Genomic DNA, 17,391 nt, shown 5'->3' on the forward strand with positions numbered 1-17,391 from the left:
TCGGCCTCAAGTCCCACGTGGCAGAGCCTGGACAGACCCAGTCCATCGGGTGTGATCAGATTGTTACATTCATTTGTTTGGATGTCAGCCAGGGAGGGCGCAGCTGGCTAAGGCAGAAAATCTCCATTTAATATATTGTTTTCTGCCACCCCACTCAGCAATAGCTGTCCAACCTAGGCTTGGGCTGTGCCATGCTACTGCTAAGGGTGGGTACCAATACACTGTTCACGAGAAAGTGTCACTCATAATTACACTGAAATGATGAAAATGTCACACATAAGCAATCTGAAACCTTGGCAGCTGTGTTACCCCTGAATGCTCATAAGTGAGGGTCATATAATGCAGGCTTCCTAATGGGGGTTGTAATGTGGAGGGGCATTTAGCCAGGCCCAAGCCCCCTAGTTCAGCTTTGATGGGTCTGAGCAATTTTTCTACAAGAGAGCTGTGCTCCAAGCCTCAGTGTCACACGGAGGCCATTTTGAATTCTCTCTTAACTGCAGTTAACTACAATTATTAACCCTTGGCGTACATCTACAGGGCTTCATCTAGTCTGCTGGCATAAACCTTTGACCTGATAGTTTGTATGCTACATGGCCATCAGGTCAGTGACCGCCGGCTCTCTCTTAATAGAGAACAACAACCATCACAAGATTCCCCTACCAGGACCTCAGCATGCAGGGAAGAAACTGGGTGTGTAATATTAGCATACGTTTCTATCATGTTATTATGCAAACTTTTAGCCAATTTACACATAATTAATTGCACAAAATGCAAATCTTTAATTTTGTACTAATATTAAGTGCACATGATTCTTTTTTCACAAGAAAGTGAAACACATAAAAGCACCATGAAAAAGGTCACAACTGTTCCTGTGTGCTAGTGGTTAAGGTTTTACTATGAATGGTGTGATATTATGCAATGTCTTAGAATTTAAATGGGCAAACTATTAAACGGGTTTATCATTCCCACTGTAGGGCTGCATATGCTAACTATGTTTCTACATCCATCACTCAGGCCAATAACTGCCCTAAAATTTTATTTAACATGGTCAAAGATCTATCCGGCTTAGCTGCCCCACAACCACCTCCCAGCCTCAATACAACACAATGCGAGGATCCTGCCGAATTCTTCCTAAATAAAGTGGAAACTATTTTTATTCTGCTCTGGCTTGCACTGCCACCTCTTCTTCTCTCTCACCTACTGCGACAGTTGATCGTCCCGCCTCAGTACCCGAAAACTGCACCGCCCAGATACATATGATTACTCTTGACACCTGGCCACCCATTGACATTGTAACACTCACACAACATCTCAGTCAATTTAAATCGGGCTCCCCTTGTGACTTACAACCCATTGCGGGTTTACAACAAATCAAACCACCCTCAATTAATCACATTCTTTAACTGCTCAACACATCCCTAACGAACTTCATTGTTCCCAAAGATTGGAAAGATGCAATGGTTGTCCCATTATTAAAAAAAACTAACCTGACCCTAGACTCCCTTCTAAATTTTATCCAATTTCACTCCTTCCTGTTCTCTCAAAGATTCTTGAGAGACATATTAATGGGCATTTGTCTAAGTTTATTGAAACAAATGGGCTTTTGTATCCTTTCCAGTCTGGCTTGAAGACTGGTTACTCCACTGAGTCAACCCTCCTAGGGGTTCCAGAAATGCTTCTACATAACATTGACGCAGGTGAAACCATGGCTTGGTATTGCTTGACCTGAGGGCGGCCTTCGATACGGCTTCTCATACCGTACTCATAAAGGTCCTCCAATCCTTTGGTTTCACCGGGGCGGCCCTGAACTGGCTTAGCTCTTTTTTCACTGACTGCACCTTTCAGTTCTTTTCATCCACCTCCAAATCCAAGCCTCACTCCTCACCCTATGGGGTCCCCCAGGGCTCGATTCTCAGCCCCCTGTTGCTCAACATTTACATTAGACCGCTGGCAACTATGGTTGAGGAATCTGGGTAGTCGCTTTTTTCTTACGCCGATGATACCCAGATCCTCTTCTCTCTCTCAGCTGGAAAAACCTCTGAGCCCCCTGCACTTAGATCTGGCCTCACTAAAGTCGTGGCCTGGATGAACGCCAACTTTTTAAAACTTAATGGTGATAAAAAGGAGGTCCTGATCCTGGGCAAAGATCGAGGTCTCTGGGGCCCTCAACATTGCCAGCCAGAAATGGGTATGCTCCCACAACCCTCTACTCAAGTACACAACCTTGGTTTCATTATTGACGACTCTCTCTCTATGCGGCAACAAGCCACCAATGTTGCTGATCCCTGTTTTACCATCCTGAAATCGATGAGGAAGATCGTGTGGATGCTTCCATCTCACACCCAGTGCACCGTAATCCAAGCCTTTGTTACTTCTAGGCTGGATTACAGGAATATTCTTTACTTGGGAGTCAACAAAGAGGTAACACGTAAACTACAGTGAGTACAAAACTCTGCTGCTAGATTACTTTGCCGATCACCCAAAACTGCATCGACGTCCGGGCTGCTGGTAGATCTCCACTGGCTTCCAGTGGAGAAACGGGTCAAGTTCAAGGCCCTTACTCACATGTTCCATATTAAGCATGCAAAGTACCCTCACTATTTGCAACATCTAGCATGTCCTTATGTTCCCTCTCGCACTCTCAGATCTTCCACCCAAGAGAAATTCCAAGTCCCTAAAGTCAGACTTTCTCATATGGGAGAGTGCTCTTTTGCCTACTTGGGCCCTGCCTTATGGAACGCTCTGCCATTGCCCCTCCGCATGCAACCAAACCTTCTTTTATTCTGTAGATCCCTTAAAACATGGCTTTTCAGCCAATAGGTTTCTCCACCTTCTGCTGTTCCTTCATGGCACCAGGAAACCCTTGTGGGGAACTGTGCGCTGACATACAAATTTAAATAAATAAATACAAATGAAATAAAGTGGGTATCTGCCCAGGGCACCAGCCTTTCAGGGTGCCCCAAGCTTGTGCCAGCTCTGTTCCGCATAGCCTTGCTCTGAAGATTTTGAATAATTCTTAATCAGATTGTTTTAAGTACTCTTAACTTAATTTTAATATGACTGATGTGTGGCAGAATTTGGATGAGTGTGCCTCTGCATTGTCAGTGGCATGCCCAAATAGGGCATAAAAGCTGAAATTGGATTATAAATTAAAAGCTGTTCCAAACATAAGTCCTCATTTGGCCTCTGCTGGCAGGAATGTGGGCAAGATGACGGCTGTGAGGATGGCCGAGTGAGCTGCTCTCCTCCTTCTCTCTACTGGTGCCTCATCTGCTCGGCTATGAAGAAAATGTTGCTCTTATGTGGAAATGAGCAATACTGTGCTCTTATACTGTGTCCTTATCAAGGCTGCCCAAAGCTGATTGAGTCACTTATCTGAATGATCTGGTGCTGCTGCTCCTGTCTGTCTGTTTCTTGGTGTGTCGATGCCGGGATAGCTGTTTAACTTCTTTGACTGCTCTTTCGCCGCCTGATGGGACATGGCTGCTCCCGAATGGCATTATTCCACCAAAGGTTACCGGCAAATGAAACAGGGGCTTCAGCACCACGACTGGAGCTTCGGTAAATCAATCAATCAATCAAAGACATTTGTAGAGCGCACTACTTACCCGGAGGGTCTCAAGGCGCTTGGGGGGGGGGGGGGGTGCTACTGCTCGAACAGCCAGGTCTTGAGCTTCTTCCTGAAGGAGAGGTGGTCTTGGGTCAGGCGCAGGTCGGGAGGGAGGGAGTTCCAGGTCTTGGCGGCCAGGTAGGAGAAGGACCTTCCTCCTGTTGTCATTCTTCGGATGCGGGGGACGGCGGCGAGGGTGTGACTGGCTGATCGGAGATGGCGTTTGGGAGGGTAGAAGTTGATGCGGTTGTTGAGGTAGCTCGGGCCTTGATCGTGTAGGGCTTTGTGTGCGTGGGTGAGGAGACGGAAGGTGATTCTTTTGTTGACAGGGAGCCAATGCAGGTCTCTCAGATGTCCAGAGATGTGGCTGTGTCGTGGGATGTCGAGGATGAGTCTGGCTGAGGTGTTCTGGATCCGCTGGAGTCTCTTCTGGAGCTTGGCGGTGGTTCCGGCGTAGAGGGCGTTGCCGTAGTCCAGTCGGCTAATGACGAGGGCGTGGGTGACCGTCTTCTTGGTCTCGGTGGGGATCCACCGGAAGATCTTCCGTAGCATGCGCAGGATGTTGAAGCACGACGAGGAGATGGCTTTGACTTGTCTGGTCATGGAGAGGGAGGAGTCCAGGATGAAGCCCAGGTTGCGTGCGTGGTCTGTCGGTTTGGGTGCGGTGCCCAGGGCGGGGGCCCACCAGGAGTCGTCCCAGGCGGAGGGCGAGGAGCCCAGGATGAGGACTTCCGTCTTGTCTGAGTTCAGTTTCAGGCGGCTGGTCGTCATCCACTCGGCTACATCTTTCATCCCTTCGTGAAGGTCGGCTCTGGCGGCGGCGGGGTCGTTGGTCAGGGAGAGGATCAGCTGGGTGTCGTCAGCGTAGGAGATGATGTTGAGGTTGTGTTGGCGTGCGATGGCCGCGAGGGGGCTCATGTAGACGTTGAAGAGGGTGGGGCTCAGCGAGGATCCTTGAGGGACGCCGCAGATGACTTCGGTGGCCTCTGACTTGTACGGTGGTAGACGGACTCTCTGTGTTCTTCCATCGAGGAAGGAGATGATCCATTCCAGTGCCTTCTCCTGGATTCCGAAGTTGCTGAGGCGCTGCACTAGGGTGCGGTGGCAGACAGTGTTGAATGCCGCGGAGAGGTCTAGGAGGATGAGGGCCGCTGTTTCTCCGTTGTCCATCAGGGCTCGGATGTCATCGGTGGCAGCGATGAGGGCGGTCTCGGTGCTGTGGTTGGCTCGGAATCCAGACTGTGAGGGGTCGAGGGATCCATTTGTCTCGAGGAAGGCGGCCAGCTGTTTGTTGACGGTCTTCTCGATGACTTTGGCTGGAAACGGGAGGAGCGAGATGGGGCAGTAATTCTTGAGTTCGGTGGGGTCCGCTGTAGGTTTCTTGAGTAGGGCGCTGAGTTCGGCATGCTTCCAGCTCTCCGGGAAGGTGGCAGTGTCGAAGGAGGTGCTGATGAAGTCCCGCAGGTGGGGTGCGATGACAGCGTCGGCCTTGTTGAAGACGTGGTGAGGGCAGGGGTCGGTTGGAGATCCAGAGTGGATGGAGTTCATCATGCAGACGGTGTCTTCGGTGCTGATCGGAGTCCAGGCGCGGAGGGTGATGGTGGGGGGCGGTGGTTCGGTCGTGGCGTGCGTCGGTTGAGTGCTGAAGCTGTTGTGTATGTCCGCGATCTTGTTGTGGAAGTAGGAGGCGAGGGAGTTGCAGAGGTCTTGCGATGGGGTGATGTCGTTGTTTCCGGCGTTGGGGTTGGAGAGCTCTTTCACGATGTTGAAGAGTTCCTTGCAGTTGTGGGCGTTGTTGTCCAGCCGGGCCTTGAATGCAGTTTTCTTGGTGGCGCGGATCAGTTGGTGGTGCTTCCGGGTGGCAAGCTTGAGGGTGGTCATGTTGTCCGGTGTTGGTTCCCTTCTCCAGGCTTTCTCGAGGGCTCGGCAGTTCTTCTTGGAGCTCTTGAGTTTGTCGGTGAACCATGGGGCCTTCTAGCTGCTGGGTCTGCTGGGCGGGGTCCTCAGTGGGGCGAGTTCGTCCGCGCAGTTGCTGATCCACTTCGTGAGGTTGTCGGCGGCCTGGCTGGGGTTCGCTGAGCTGGCGGGAGGGTGCTGGCTCAGGAAAGCGGCGAGCTGGTCGGCTGTGATCTTGTTCCAGCTTCTTCGAGCAACCTGTTGCTGGTGGTGGTGGATCGTCGTTCTTTTGAAGGTGAAGTGGACGCAGCTGTGGTCCGTCCAGTGGAGTCCGGTGGCGTGGCTGAAGGCGATGTCTTTGCTGGATGAGAAGACGGAGTCGAGTGTGTGTCCGGCGAGGTGGGTGCGGGTGGACACCAGCTGCTTGAGACCGAGGTTGGCGAGGTTGTCGAGCAGGATGATGGTGTTGCGGTCGTTGTTGTTCTCCAGGTGGAAGTTGATGTCCCCCAGGAGGATGTAGTCAGCGGAGGGGAGGGCATGCGGGCTGATGAAGTCGGCGATGTCCTCGCTGAATTGTGTGCATGGTCCCGGGGGTCGGTAGATCAGGGTGCCTCTGAGGGTGGTTTTGGGGTCCGTGTGGAAAACTCCCGGGACCTACTCTACAACAGAGGGTCGGGCTGCCGAGGTATAATTCGCAGTTACGGATGCGACAATGGAGCCTAAGTAAAACACTCCGGTCGTGCCAAGCAGGCAGTTCCCGGGCTGTTCAAGGCACAGTCATTAAAAACGAGGTTACATCCAGCGCTGGTACTGGCACTGGCGTCAGAGGCTCCAGTTCACTGAAAACTCCTGACTTTGTCTCGAATGGCAGTACTGAGGGATTGCTTGTCTGTGTTTCAATGCTGCAGCTCCTCCTGTGTCTACGCTCACACCGGTAAATGAATGCCCCCAAGGGTTAAAGTCAGTAATATCTGCATCGCCTACCGGTGTGGCAGCGGGTGATGTTGCAGTGCAAGGTATCGAGGCAATTACTCCCCAGACTAGAATTGGCACTGATATAGACTCAGCTATTACTTAACAAAAGAGATGCATGCTGGTAAATGAAGTCCCTCTCTCGGAAAATCACAATGTGGATATCCTGACCCCACTTAAGACTGATGTTTCTAAGGAAGATCTGGACCTGAATAGAGATGATGACACAATAGATACGTTTTTCTCCCTAATAGATGTTTCTAATTCTTCAAGAGAAGAAGACACTGAAGACAGAGACTAGGCCGGGGACGGCAGTGATTCGAGCAGTCTGCATTGGGAGGGGGTGCTGAGCATTCCTGTTAAGCCCAGAGACTGTCAAACAAATGAAAACAGTACTGGTTCACCCCACTTTGACTGAGGAGACCCCTGGTCTCCTAAGTCAAACTGACTATTCTTACTCATCTGGTTTGGGGGCTCCAAACAATGCAACAGAAGGAGCAGTGCCTAGCGGTTCGGCTTTGACCATCGCTTGCCCCGAACAAATCACGCTTTCAACCATCTATGAAGTGATGATGGCTCATTGGGAGGAGTCAAGGGTGGAAAGCTCCCGCACACAAGGTGCCTGTAGAAAACTTCAGAATTCCATCCGCAGGATCGCTAAAACCTGTTTGGACTTCTCTTCGAGAATATCAGAAGCGGAAACCAGAATTTCACAACTTGAAGATGGCTTGGCTTCGCAGAGATTTAAGGTTGAGTATATACAGATGGTAAAGGATGATACCCTGCTCAAATTGACTGACCTTGAAAACCACGCAAGGCGCAATAACTTATGAATTTTGGGTGTCCCGGAGGGTAAAGAAAGTACCAATGTCCGTCAATTTGTGGTTGAACTTTTTGACAAAGCTTTTCCGGATCTCCCTCAATGGGACTGGAAGACCCAAATCCAAAGGGAACATCGCTTTCCTTTCAATCGATGCAATATAGGTGGTCAGTCTGACAATTTCCTACAGGCAATTCTGATTTCTCTGAATCACTTGATTTCTCTGAATCACTTCTTGGCCCGGGAATCTCTGTATGACTTGGCCAGGCCTGATCGCAAAAGAGATGGCAAAGGACGTAGCTTCCTCGTTCGCCCTGACTTTTGTCAAAGGACAGTCGAACTACGCTGGCACCTAAGACAGTTGATCCCGATATTTCAGCAGAAGGGCACTCAGGTTTTTCTTTTGAATACTGACAAATTTAAAGTGATTTACAAAGGACAGACACATTTTTTCCAGTCAGAGATCCAGGCCAAGGAGTATTTTCTCTCCATGACGACAGGTGAAAATTCCTGATTATGTTCTTTGGATAACTAATGGTTTGTAAAATGTCTTGGTCCTGTTTTTGTTTGTTTTTGTCATTTTCTTCTTTATTTGAAGATTTTGACAGGACTAAGGTTCAGTTCTCTGGATGGGTAACTAAACCTGTGGTAAGTTGACAGGGGTATTTGATCTCTTTTTTGGTTTTTTTTCTTTTTTTTCCTCTCACTTTTTGGGAGTATCATGCCAATTTATTGTTTCTTCATTTTTGTGTTTAATACGATTGTGGTTCTTCAATGCCTTCATTTAGCTAACTTTTGAGGTCTTTGTAGTGCATTGGTTGAGAGATGGGGGTCTCCAGCCCTACATCACTAGGGACTGTTGTACCCCATGCCCTTAATGTGGTGGGGGTAGGAAGGGGGACAGGGAGGGGGCAAGGATGGGTTTGGGGGTTGTGGGTTTGGGGTATAAACAGTTTTCTCAATAAGTTTTTATGGCAAACAGTACAAATTTTCTTAAAGTGGTATGTGTTTAATTTTTACTTCATTTTCGGCAATACATTGATTACAGGCATGGGTGTGATGCATGCAGGTCTGGGTCTCAGTGGGCTGCTCGGGGTAACTCTTAAGGATGACGGATAGACATGAATTGATTCTGTTGTGTTCTCTAAACTGCTGTGGGCTACAAGACAGAAAAAAGGGGAATCTTGGCCCAACTATTAGACATTTAGATATTGATGTATTATGCTTACAGGAGACTCACGCTCATGCTTAGCTCTCAGAAGTGGGTCTCGATCTTATTGCTTGCTCACGGCAAACCACAACTGTCAGGGGTGTCGCCATAATGCCAAGCGAGGTACTTATGTGTCTAAGCAGGTGAAAGTCGATAAGTTTGGGCAATGGGCACTTGCGGAAATAGTAGTCAGGTGATCACCCTATACTATCTGTTCTTTATATGGCTCCAATGTTGACGACCTTGCTATGTTTAATATGTTTAATATCAAACTTGCTTTGTGGACATCTCCTAAAGTTGTGTGTGGAGATTTTAATCTCCATTTGAACTCAAATACTGATCTATACAGTGATGCTCCCTATCTGGGTAGAAAGAGTAAGACGTTTGAAGCAGTCTGTGGGCTTAGTCGGAGCACGCTTTGGTTGATGTCTGGCAGAGATTACGGCCAACTGAACCTTGTTAAATGTTTTTTTCAGCTCCCCACTGCAAATTTGTCCTCCTAGACTATTTTTTTAATTGTAGAATCAATCCATGGAGGGGCCTTGTGTGAGCTACATCCTAGAGTAATATCAAGCCATAATCCAATAATACTGCAACTTCCCTCTAGTGGTTCAAGACCTGTTAGGTCAACTTGGACATTTGAACGTAGATAATTGCTTGATGGAGAGTACCGTAGCCACATGAATACTTGGATAACTGACTTTTTTCAGATTAACAAGGGTACCACCTCCGATCTAATCATTTGGGACACTTTCAAAGCCGCAGTGAGGGGGGAGACTCTTAGCTTTTCCCTTCACTGTCAGAAGATAATTAAAGAGAGGGTTAATGGCTGGATTAACCCGCTTCGAGAAATTGAAGAAGAATTATTTTGGTAATTGCTGATCAAGGGAAAAGAGAGGAGTGTCAATGACAAATAGCAATCTGTAAGAACAGAATGCAGCAATATTTTGGGGAAGTGCTCACTGCCAAGTTCATCTAAATAGAAATGATATCTACGAGTACGGGGAAAATACTTGCGGGTTGTTGGCTAAGAGACTACAATGCAATGAGGTGGCAAACCGGATCAGCTGTATTAACGATAAAGACGGCCTTACGCAGGATCAACCAGATAAAGTGCGAAAGTTCCACTGCAGCAGCAAGATGCCCTTTCTTCTCCGATATCAATGGAAGAGATAGAATTAGCAATAACTTCATTGGCTGTGGGGAAGGCTGCCGGGCCAGACTCACTACCCCTGGCATTCTACCGAACGTTTAGCAGTATCGAGTCCCTGTTTTTATCGGCTCAGGGTGGTCGGACACCAGACTCTTGTCATAAAACTACCATTGTAGTCTTTAAGAAAAAAGACAAACCTGAGCTTACTCCTTCATCCCATCGGCGGAGCTCCCTAATATGGGCTGACAGTAAAATCTACGCTAAAATTATGGCATCTAGATTGAGAAGTGCCATCACTCCTCTAGTTTCTACTCGCCAGCACGGTTTTATCCCTGGCCGGGACACCTCTGATCATATCAGGTGGGTGATCGCTTTATTTTATTGGGACTCTACCTGTACCGCTACCTCTACCTGTCAACAACCTTTGGCAATTATCTTGTTGGACGCCGAAAAGGCGTTCGACAGGGTCTCTTGGGACTTCCTCTGGCAACTGTTGAGATTTAAGGGGTTTCCAAAAAAATATATTAGAGCTATACAAGCCCTATATATCTCTCCTAAGGCCTCCGTTGGTATTTCGGGACATGAGTCGCGTCTCTTTCCCATTAGCAGAGGAACTCGTCGAGGTTGCCCCTGCTCCCTGCTCTTATTCTCTTTATACATTTATCCCTTTTTGAGTAAATTAGATAGTATTCCAAGGATACAGGTGGTCATGGCTAACATCGATGACGGATGCAGGTTCCGCTATCCCGGCTGTCTATGACTCTGCCAAACTTTTTGGGTCAGTCTCTGGTTATCGCCTCAATGCTGACACAACCCAAGTTATACATTCTGAATTTTGAAAACCAGCAGGGCTTCCAAAAACTTCAGTTGCCACCTATTTGGGCATTAAGATCACTACGGCAGTAGAGAAGATTCCAGAAATTAACATCTTGCCAATTATCAAAATTCCATTTTGGCCTATGGTAAGTGACCTGGTAGTTGAAGACCCCATAGAGAGATATCACTATCCCTTGTGCTTGACGCTCTGTGCTTCCTTTTTTCAGCTAACCGCCCTAGAGAAAAATTGCTCTATGTATACCCAGCTTGAGCCTGTAGTGTCAAATAACCGTGGAGCACTTAAATGGCCAGTAGTATTTGGGAATGAAGATACGGTCAAGATGATCTACAAGACATACGTAGAAATAGTCTCCCCATATTCTAATCTGCCAGTAAAGGAGATCCTGATCATGCGGATGCATGATAATATGGTAGAGGGACTTTAATAAATATTAATCAAAATTTCAAAGCCTTCTAAAAAGGGGTCATTAGATTGATCGCTTAAGGGCAACGCATGGTATAACAAAGAGTGCCGCAATGCCAAAAAAGAACTGATAGAGGCAGTAAAAAGCATATATCTTAGTCTTAAGGGAGAAAAGGAGGTGCTACAAGGATATAGTGCTTAAGACAAAGAAACGTTGGGATGAGAACATCTGGTCTTAGTTGTTAGACGCGCGTAAAGAAAATGACCAAGCTATGTCTCTCATTTGTATTCATCCCCTAACAATGAGATTATTCTCGGTAGTGATGATCTAATCCTCAATTAAAGTGAGATACCCCTGACTTTTAGTATGCTAGAAACCATGTAAGCAATAAATGCAATAAAACTATGGAAGGGACCTGGCCCGGATAGGATCCCTGGGGATTTATGGAGACACGAGAAAGAGATATGGGATATCAACCTTTTGTGCAATGCTATTGCAATGGATGCTTCTATCCCTGAAACATGACGGGGTGCAGAGATCGTAGCTATTTTTATGAAGGTGGACCGTATGAACCCGGCGCATTATAGACCGATTAGTCTTATTGATGTCCTACAAAAGGTTTTCGCAAGACAAATTTTAAATAAACGGAGTTCTTGGATTGTGGAAAATAGTATCCTAACCAAGTTCCAGGCAGGTTTAAGGGAAAAAATTAGCACACTCAATCAAGTGTTTAGATTCCTTTGTATTATCTGGAAGTATATTAAAATATAAAAGGTGCATCTGTACATTGCATTTGTTGACCTCAGGGCAGCTTTTGACCTGGTCCCCAGAAACACATTGTGGATAACACCAAGGGACAAGGGTGTCCTGTGGGAAATTTTAGCACAGATTATTAGACTGCTTGAGGCTAACTTTGCCAGGGTCAGATGGGGTCCGAATTGTGAATTGACAGACCGCATATATATAAATAGGGGTATAATACAAGGGTGCGTGCTTGCCCCCACACTGTTCTCTTTGTATGTGAATGACATTCCAGGATCCCTCTTGGGCTGCGAACATGATTCTCCCAAGTTGGGGGGGGGGCTGACGTACATGCACTCTTGTTAGCAGATGATACGATTTTAATATCCCAGACACCCAAAGGCCTTCAAAACCTACTTTTATACTTTCAGAATCTATTGTGACACCTATGGATTGGAGATTAACTCAATTAAAACCATATATATGGCAGTCAATCCGCATAAAACTTTAAAAAAAACTTTGACTGTTTGACTGTTAAAGCAGACAAGATTGAATATGTGCATCTTTTTAACTACATAGGCATTACTTTAGATGCTAAATTAGATTGGAAACCCCAGCTGGACAAGAGTAATAAAACTCCTATCCAGAACTTAGTTTCGATAGCAAGGAGACAATAAAACAGCCTATCAAAAGCCGTTTCCCCAGTATTGGAGCTATACAAACATAAGGCACAATCTGCTTCCCTTTACGGGGCAGAATTATGGGGTTACGCAGTGAAATATACCTTTAAAGCAAAAGAGAATATCTTTTCTAGGAAAATATTAAGTATCCTAAAGCACACCCCTTTACTTCCTCTTGTAATGTACCTACACATCCATCGTACTGATGACCACGCGGCTTTACGGTCATTACTGTTTTGGGTCCGCTTGTGGTCAACAGACGAACTTGCCCATTACAGAGGAGCCCTACAGGAAATTCTGAGCATTAAAAATAACACAAGGTTGGCGTGGTTGACTCATATCAAGGACTGGTTTACTAAGTTGAGGCTGAGACACTTTTGGGAGAACCCAGGAGGCTTGACTTTGAGCTCTAAAAAAGTGTTAAAATTAAGCTACTGGGCGTTTAATCAAAACTCCCGGTTATACAACCCTAAACTAGGCACCCTATCCTTGGGGTATCTTTCTATGAAACCAAACAGTAAATTTGAGTCTTTTATGGATGAAATTACACCAGGTTTTGCCAAATCTCTATATTTAACATTTCGTTCTTGTATTTTGCAAATTAATGCAAACGCTACAAAATGGGTTTGTAACATAGGAAAGGAAAATGATGGTAGTTGTGAACTTTGCAATACAGGTGCCAAAGAGAATGAAGTACACATACTATTCTTCTGCCCTGCTTACATCCATGCTAGGAGAATATGGATCAAACCAATATGTCGTCTTTTAGGATTTAGACGTTGCAGTGAGGCGGAAAGAATATTGCAAATGGATACCACCCAATCTAACAGATACATTTTCTGTGTAGACCTAATAAGGAGGAGAAGGGGTTTTACATTTTAGCTACTTTTGTGATTAATCTTGTGCAAGAGTTCAATAATAACTTCCAAAAGGGATTGACATGGGTTCTTGTACTTATTGCCGATAGTTTTAAATATATTTTACGAAGTTAACAACATCATGCAAACATTGCGCTTAAATTATTAGGTGATATTGTCATTTTGCTAAAATGACATTCCTGATGGACATTCCACAATTTTAGACTTTAAAATCGTATTTATTGTTTTAATTACTAGGAAAAATCTCTATTGGGACTTCGATGACTATTTTTAACTATGTCGGAATGGATGGGCGAGGGATTGAAAGATTTGTCTTACGATTGTTTTATATTGTATGTAATCTTTTATGGTTTTTTATAATCAAAATAAAGGTTATTGATTGATTGATTGATTGAAAAAGGTAAACCAAACAATGGAGAGATTGGACTATTTACACCTTTCACTGCATGGCCGTTCTAACGTTCTTAAATTATCAATATTCCCTAAATTCCTGTACTTATTCAGGACCATCCCCATTGAATTCCCAATGAAGTACATCCTTAGTGCAGAAAGGGCCTGTTTGAGATTTCTTTAGAGGTACCATAAACCCAGAAGAGCATCATAGTGATTGATACTTCCTAGATTAAGGGGTGGTTTGGGTCTACCATCTTTAATGCTCTATCACTGGGCTGCACTGCTACTACATATGGGGGTGTTAATCTCAGGAGATAGCTGTGCAGTGCATGTATTTGCTAGACCTAAGATTTATGCGACATTACTTACTGAAGCTGTTCACAAATATCTGGTGAGCATCTTCAAACCAAGTTATTATAAGAAAGCTAAATTTAAAATCATCCCATCAGCTCATTCTGTTTGGAGGAAAATCCGGGGGCAATTTGGGATCCCAACCATCAATGCACACACCCCTCTTACAACCCAAGGCCTATTGCCTTTAATTTTTCAGGATCCTATTATTTTTAGGTGGGTTAATCTAGGAATTAGAGTTTTGGGGGATTTCTTCCATGAAGGTCAAATGGTCTCTTTCTCCGATCTCCAGGGAAGATATGGGTTCCCAACTAGACACTTTTTTAAGTATCTACAAATTAGGAGCAATATCAAAATTTACGTTAGAAGGACCCGAAAAGTTTCAGAAAAAACTCTTTAGTTGGATCTATAAAGAAAGGAGCAAGGATTGGGTTACTTTATCAAACACTACTATCCAATCTGCTAGATGATCTGATTGTCCAAAGCGAAAAGTGGGTCCGAAACCTTGGGCAAGAAGTTACAGACCTTTTTGCCTCTCTCGAAATGGCCAATCAGATATTGATGACTGGCAGTCTGAGGGTCCAACATTATATGGCAGCCTATGATTTGTATTACACCCCTGGTAAAGTTTCTAAATGGTCTAACTCTCACGGGAATTCGTGTAGTAGATGTGGCCTTTTAGCTGCTGACACTCTACACATGTTTTTTTCCTGCCCTATGCTTGCTAAGTACATACAAAATATAGAAACTTTTCTCGTCAGGTCTCTGGCAAACCTGTGAGGCTAACACACTGCCTACCTATACCATAATATGTCAGATTGCAGTAAACCAGGGAAATGCTTTTTATTTATAGCTATGTCTATCTTTAGATCGGGGATTACTGCCCAATGGATCAGCCTTGATCCCCCAACCTTCATTAACTGGAGATCCCCACTGCTAGCAATATACAATATGGAAAGAGCAGTCTACAGATTAAAAGGGCGAAAAAGACAGGAAATGGGCCGTAAAATCTGGACCCCTATAACGGACTGGATAGGATAGACAAGGCTGTTGTTCTGGTTACCCCTGTGTTCTTCTCCTTATCTGCTTTTTCTGCTCTACCCATGTGGTGTCTTTCTCTTTTCTTTTTGTTAATGTATACCCGCTAGAGTTCCTAGTTTTTCTTATGCATGTGCTATGCTTTGGTTAATCTGTTGTTTCTGTAATGCTTTGCTTTGCCATAACTTAAGTTTGTCAAATGCACTGTATAAAAATTTTAAATAAAAAAAACAAAAACAAACAGGGGCCCTCAAAATACATTTAACCGTAGGACCCCCATATTCTTAAGATGTCCCTAAGACCATATGGAGACAAAAAACATGCTCTGCTGTTCATGTTTTCTTCCTTAGTATTAAGGAAGGAGTACATTCATCAGACCATTGACTCCTTGGTCAATTGGACTGCAGCTAGTCTTTAAGAAAACAGACAGGGCTCCTTCACTGCGGCTCTTTCCCTTCAATTCTGTTTGTTTATGTATCTTGCACCATTCCAGTTTTATTCTTTATTGCCATGTGTATTTCAAATGTCATCATTGATTAAAGCTGAGATATTATGGTTTTGATTAAAGGTAAGACAACCCTAAGCTCAGTGATTGGAAGTGTTGATCTGAAAAGTTACAGTCAGTATTGGCCTACGTTCAGACTAACTAAACTTGACAGCAAATAAGATTATTTGTTTTATGCTTGAGTAGCCTCTGCTGATGCAACATGACAAGAACCAGGGAAGAAAGAGTTCTAAGTTTCAATGCCAGTGATTATTTAAAGTCACTCCAAATCTAGGGGATGTGCAGTTTGATATCTAATCTTTAGGAATGAGATCCCATTATGCTGTCTTTCTGTTTCCTTTAGGTCTCGTTAGGGGCTTAGCATGGACAGAGGGAACCAGAGCTTGCTGACTGAGTTCATCATTGTGGGATTTCCTGTGACAAGGCAGACAGGGATTGCGCTGTTTGTGACTTTTCTCACCATCTATCTGCTCATGCTTGCTTCCAACGGGCTCATCATTGCAGTGGTCCACACAGACTCTCAGCTTCACTCACCTATGTACTACTTCCTATGTAATCTGGCCTATCTGGATATTGCTTTTTTATCAACAAACGTCACTACCTGCTTGAATGGCTTCCTCTATAAACCAAATATTGTTCCATTCTCCACGTGCGTTGCACAAATGTTCATTGGCCTCGCCTTGGGAATCTCCCAATGTATCCTTCTGGCTGTGATGGCCTGGGATCGCTATGTTGCCATCTGCAAACCCCTGAGCTACCATAGCATAGTCAGCAAAGCCACTTGTATCAGGCTCACTGTCGCAACCATTCTCAGTGGGCTTCTCCTCTCCATGGTGCAGGTCTTTCCCACAGTCACTTTGCCCTTCTGTGGGCACAACACGATTGACCATTACATCTGTGAGTTGGCCCCCGCCCTACATCTGGTATGCGTGGATATCCACTTGCAGCAGCTAGTGATCCTTATCATCTCAGTTGGCGTTATTATAGTTCCTGTGTTGCTGATCACCTTCTCGTACCTTCGCATCTTCTACACCATCTTGAGGATGCCCACGTCCAGCAGGCGCAAGGCGTTCTCCACCTGCAGCTCTCACCTGACGGTGGTCATCCTCTTCTATGGGAGCATCATCGTCATGTACATGCTTCCCAAGGCCGTCATCCCAAAGGAGGACCAAAAGATCTTCACTCTCATTTATGGTCTGGTGACACCCGTACTCAACCCACTGATCTACACTCTGCGGAACAAGGAGATAAAAGGAGCTCTGAAGAAGCTGATCAGCATCCGGGTCACTTGGCAGGGGTCAAAGCCTTTAATGTGAATCGAGAGCAGAGGGATGTCCTCTGCACAGTCATTGAAGTGGGAACATCTCCAGAGCCCCACAGTCAGGAATCACGCATTCCTATAATAAAGTACTCCTTAAACTTACAAATGATAAACTTGGTCTACCCCCCCCCCCATTCAGGGGCACATCTTAATATCTGATTTCTCTGTGGTTTCCTGTTTAGGTATCACAACATGACCCACCCATTCTCCAGTAGATGCCTTGCTTTGTGTCAGGCTGATTTTCAAGTTCAATAGCATATTTTTGTATCAGATCACTGAAAATTTGCAAAAATATAAAACATTTCTGAGTAATTCAAAATTCAAATCCTTACACAAGTGCTTTGCACTCCTTAAGTTGGAAATCTGTCTACTGTACATGGAGGTTATGAGTCTACAAGCATTGCAAACTAGAGACAAGTGACTTGAACAGGAATAAAGTGAATTGTGATCCAGGCACCCATTGATGACTAGTTTACAAGGCCCCATGTGTTCAAACTAAGACCAATTTACAGAACATGAGGTGTCCTTTAGCTTTAAAACACAGAAGTGGCAATATACCCGGCCACCGACTAACAATATAGA

At 45.2% G+C, this 17,391-nt stretch overlaps 1 protein-coding gene across 1 annotated transcript; it reads left to right on the forward strand.

The window, feature by feature from the left end:
- The first annotated feature begins 15,850 nt into the window (after positions 1-15,850).
- Positions 15,851-16,804, forward strand: LOC147729451 (olfactory receptor 2D2-like). The gene has a single exon (XM_086953998.1). The coding sequence runs from the start codon at positions 15,851-15,853 to the stop codon at positions 16,802-16,804; it is 954 nt and encodes a 317-aa protein (XP_086810124.1).
- The last annotated feature ends 587 nt before the right edge of the window (positions 16,805-17,391 follow it).

This window comes from Lissotriton vulgaris, chromosome 2_1 (genome assembly GCF_964263255.1).
Source record: "Lissotriton vulgaris chromosome 2_1, aLisVul1.2, whole genome shotgun sequence".
NCBI classification, from domain to species: domain Eukaryota; kingdom Metazoa; phylum Chordata; class Amphibia; order Caudata; family Salamandridae; genus Lissotriton; species Lissotriton vulgaris.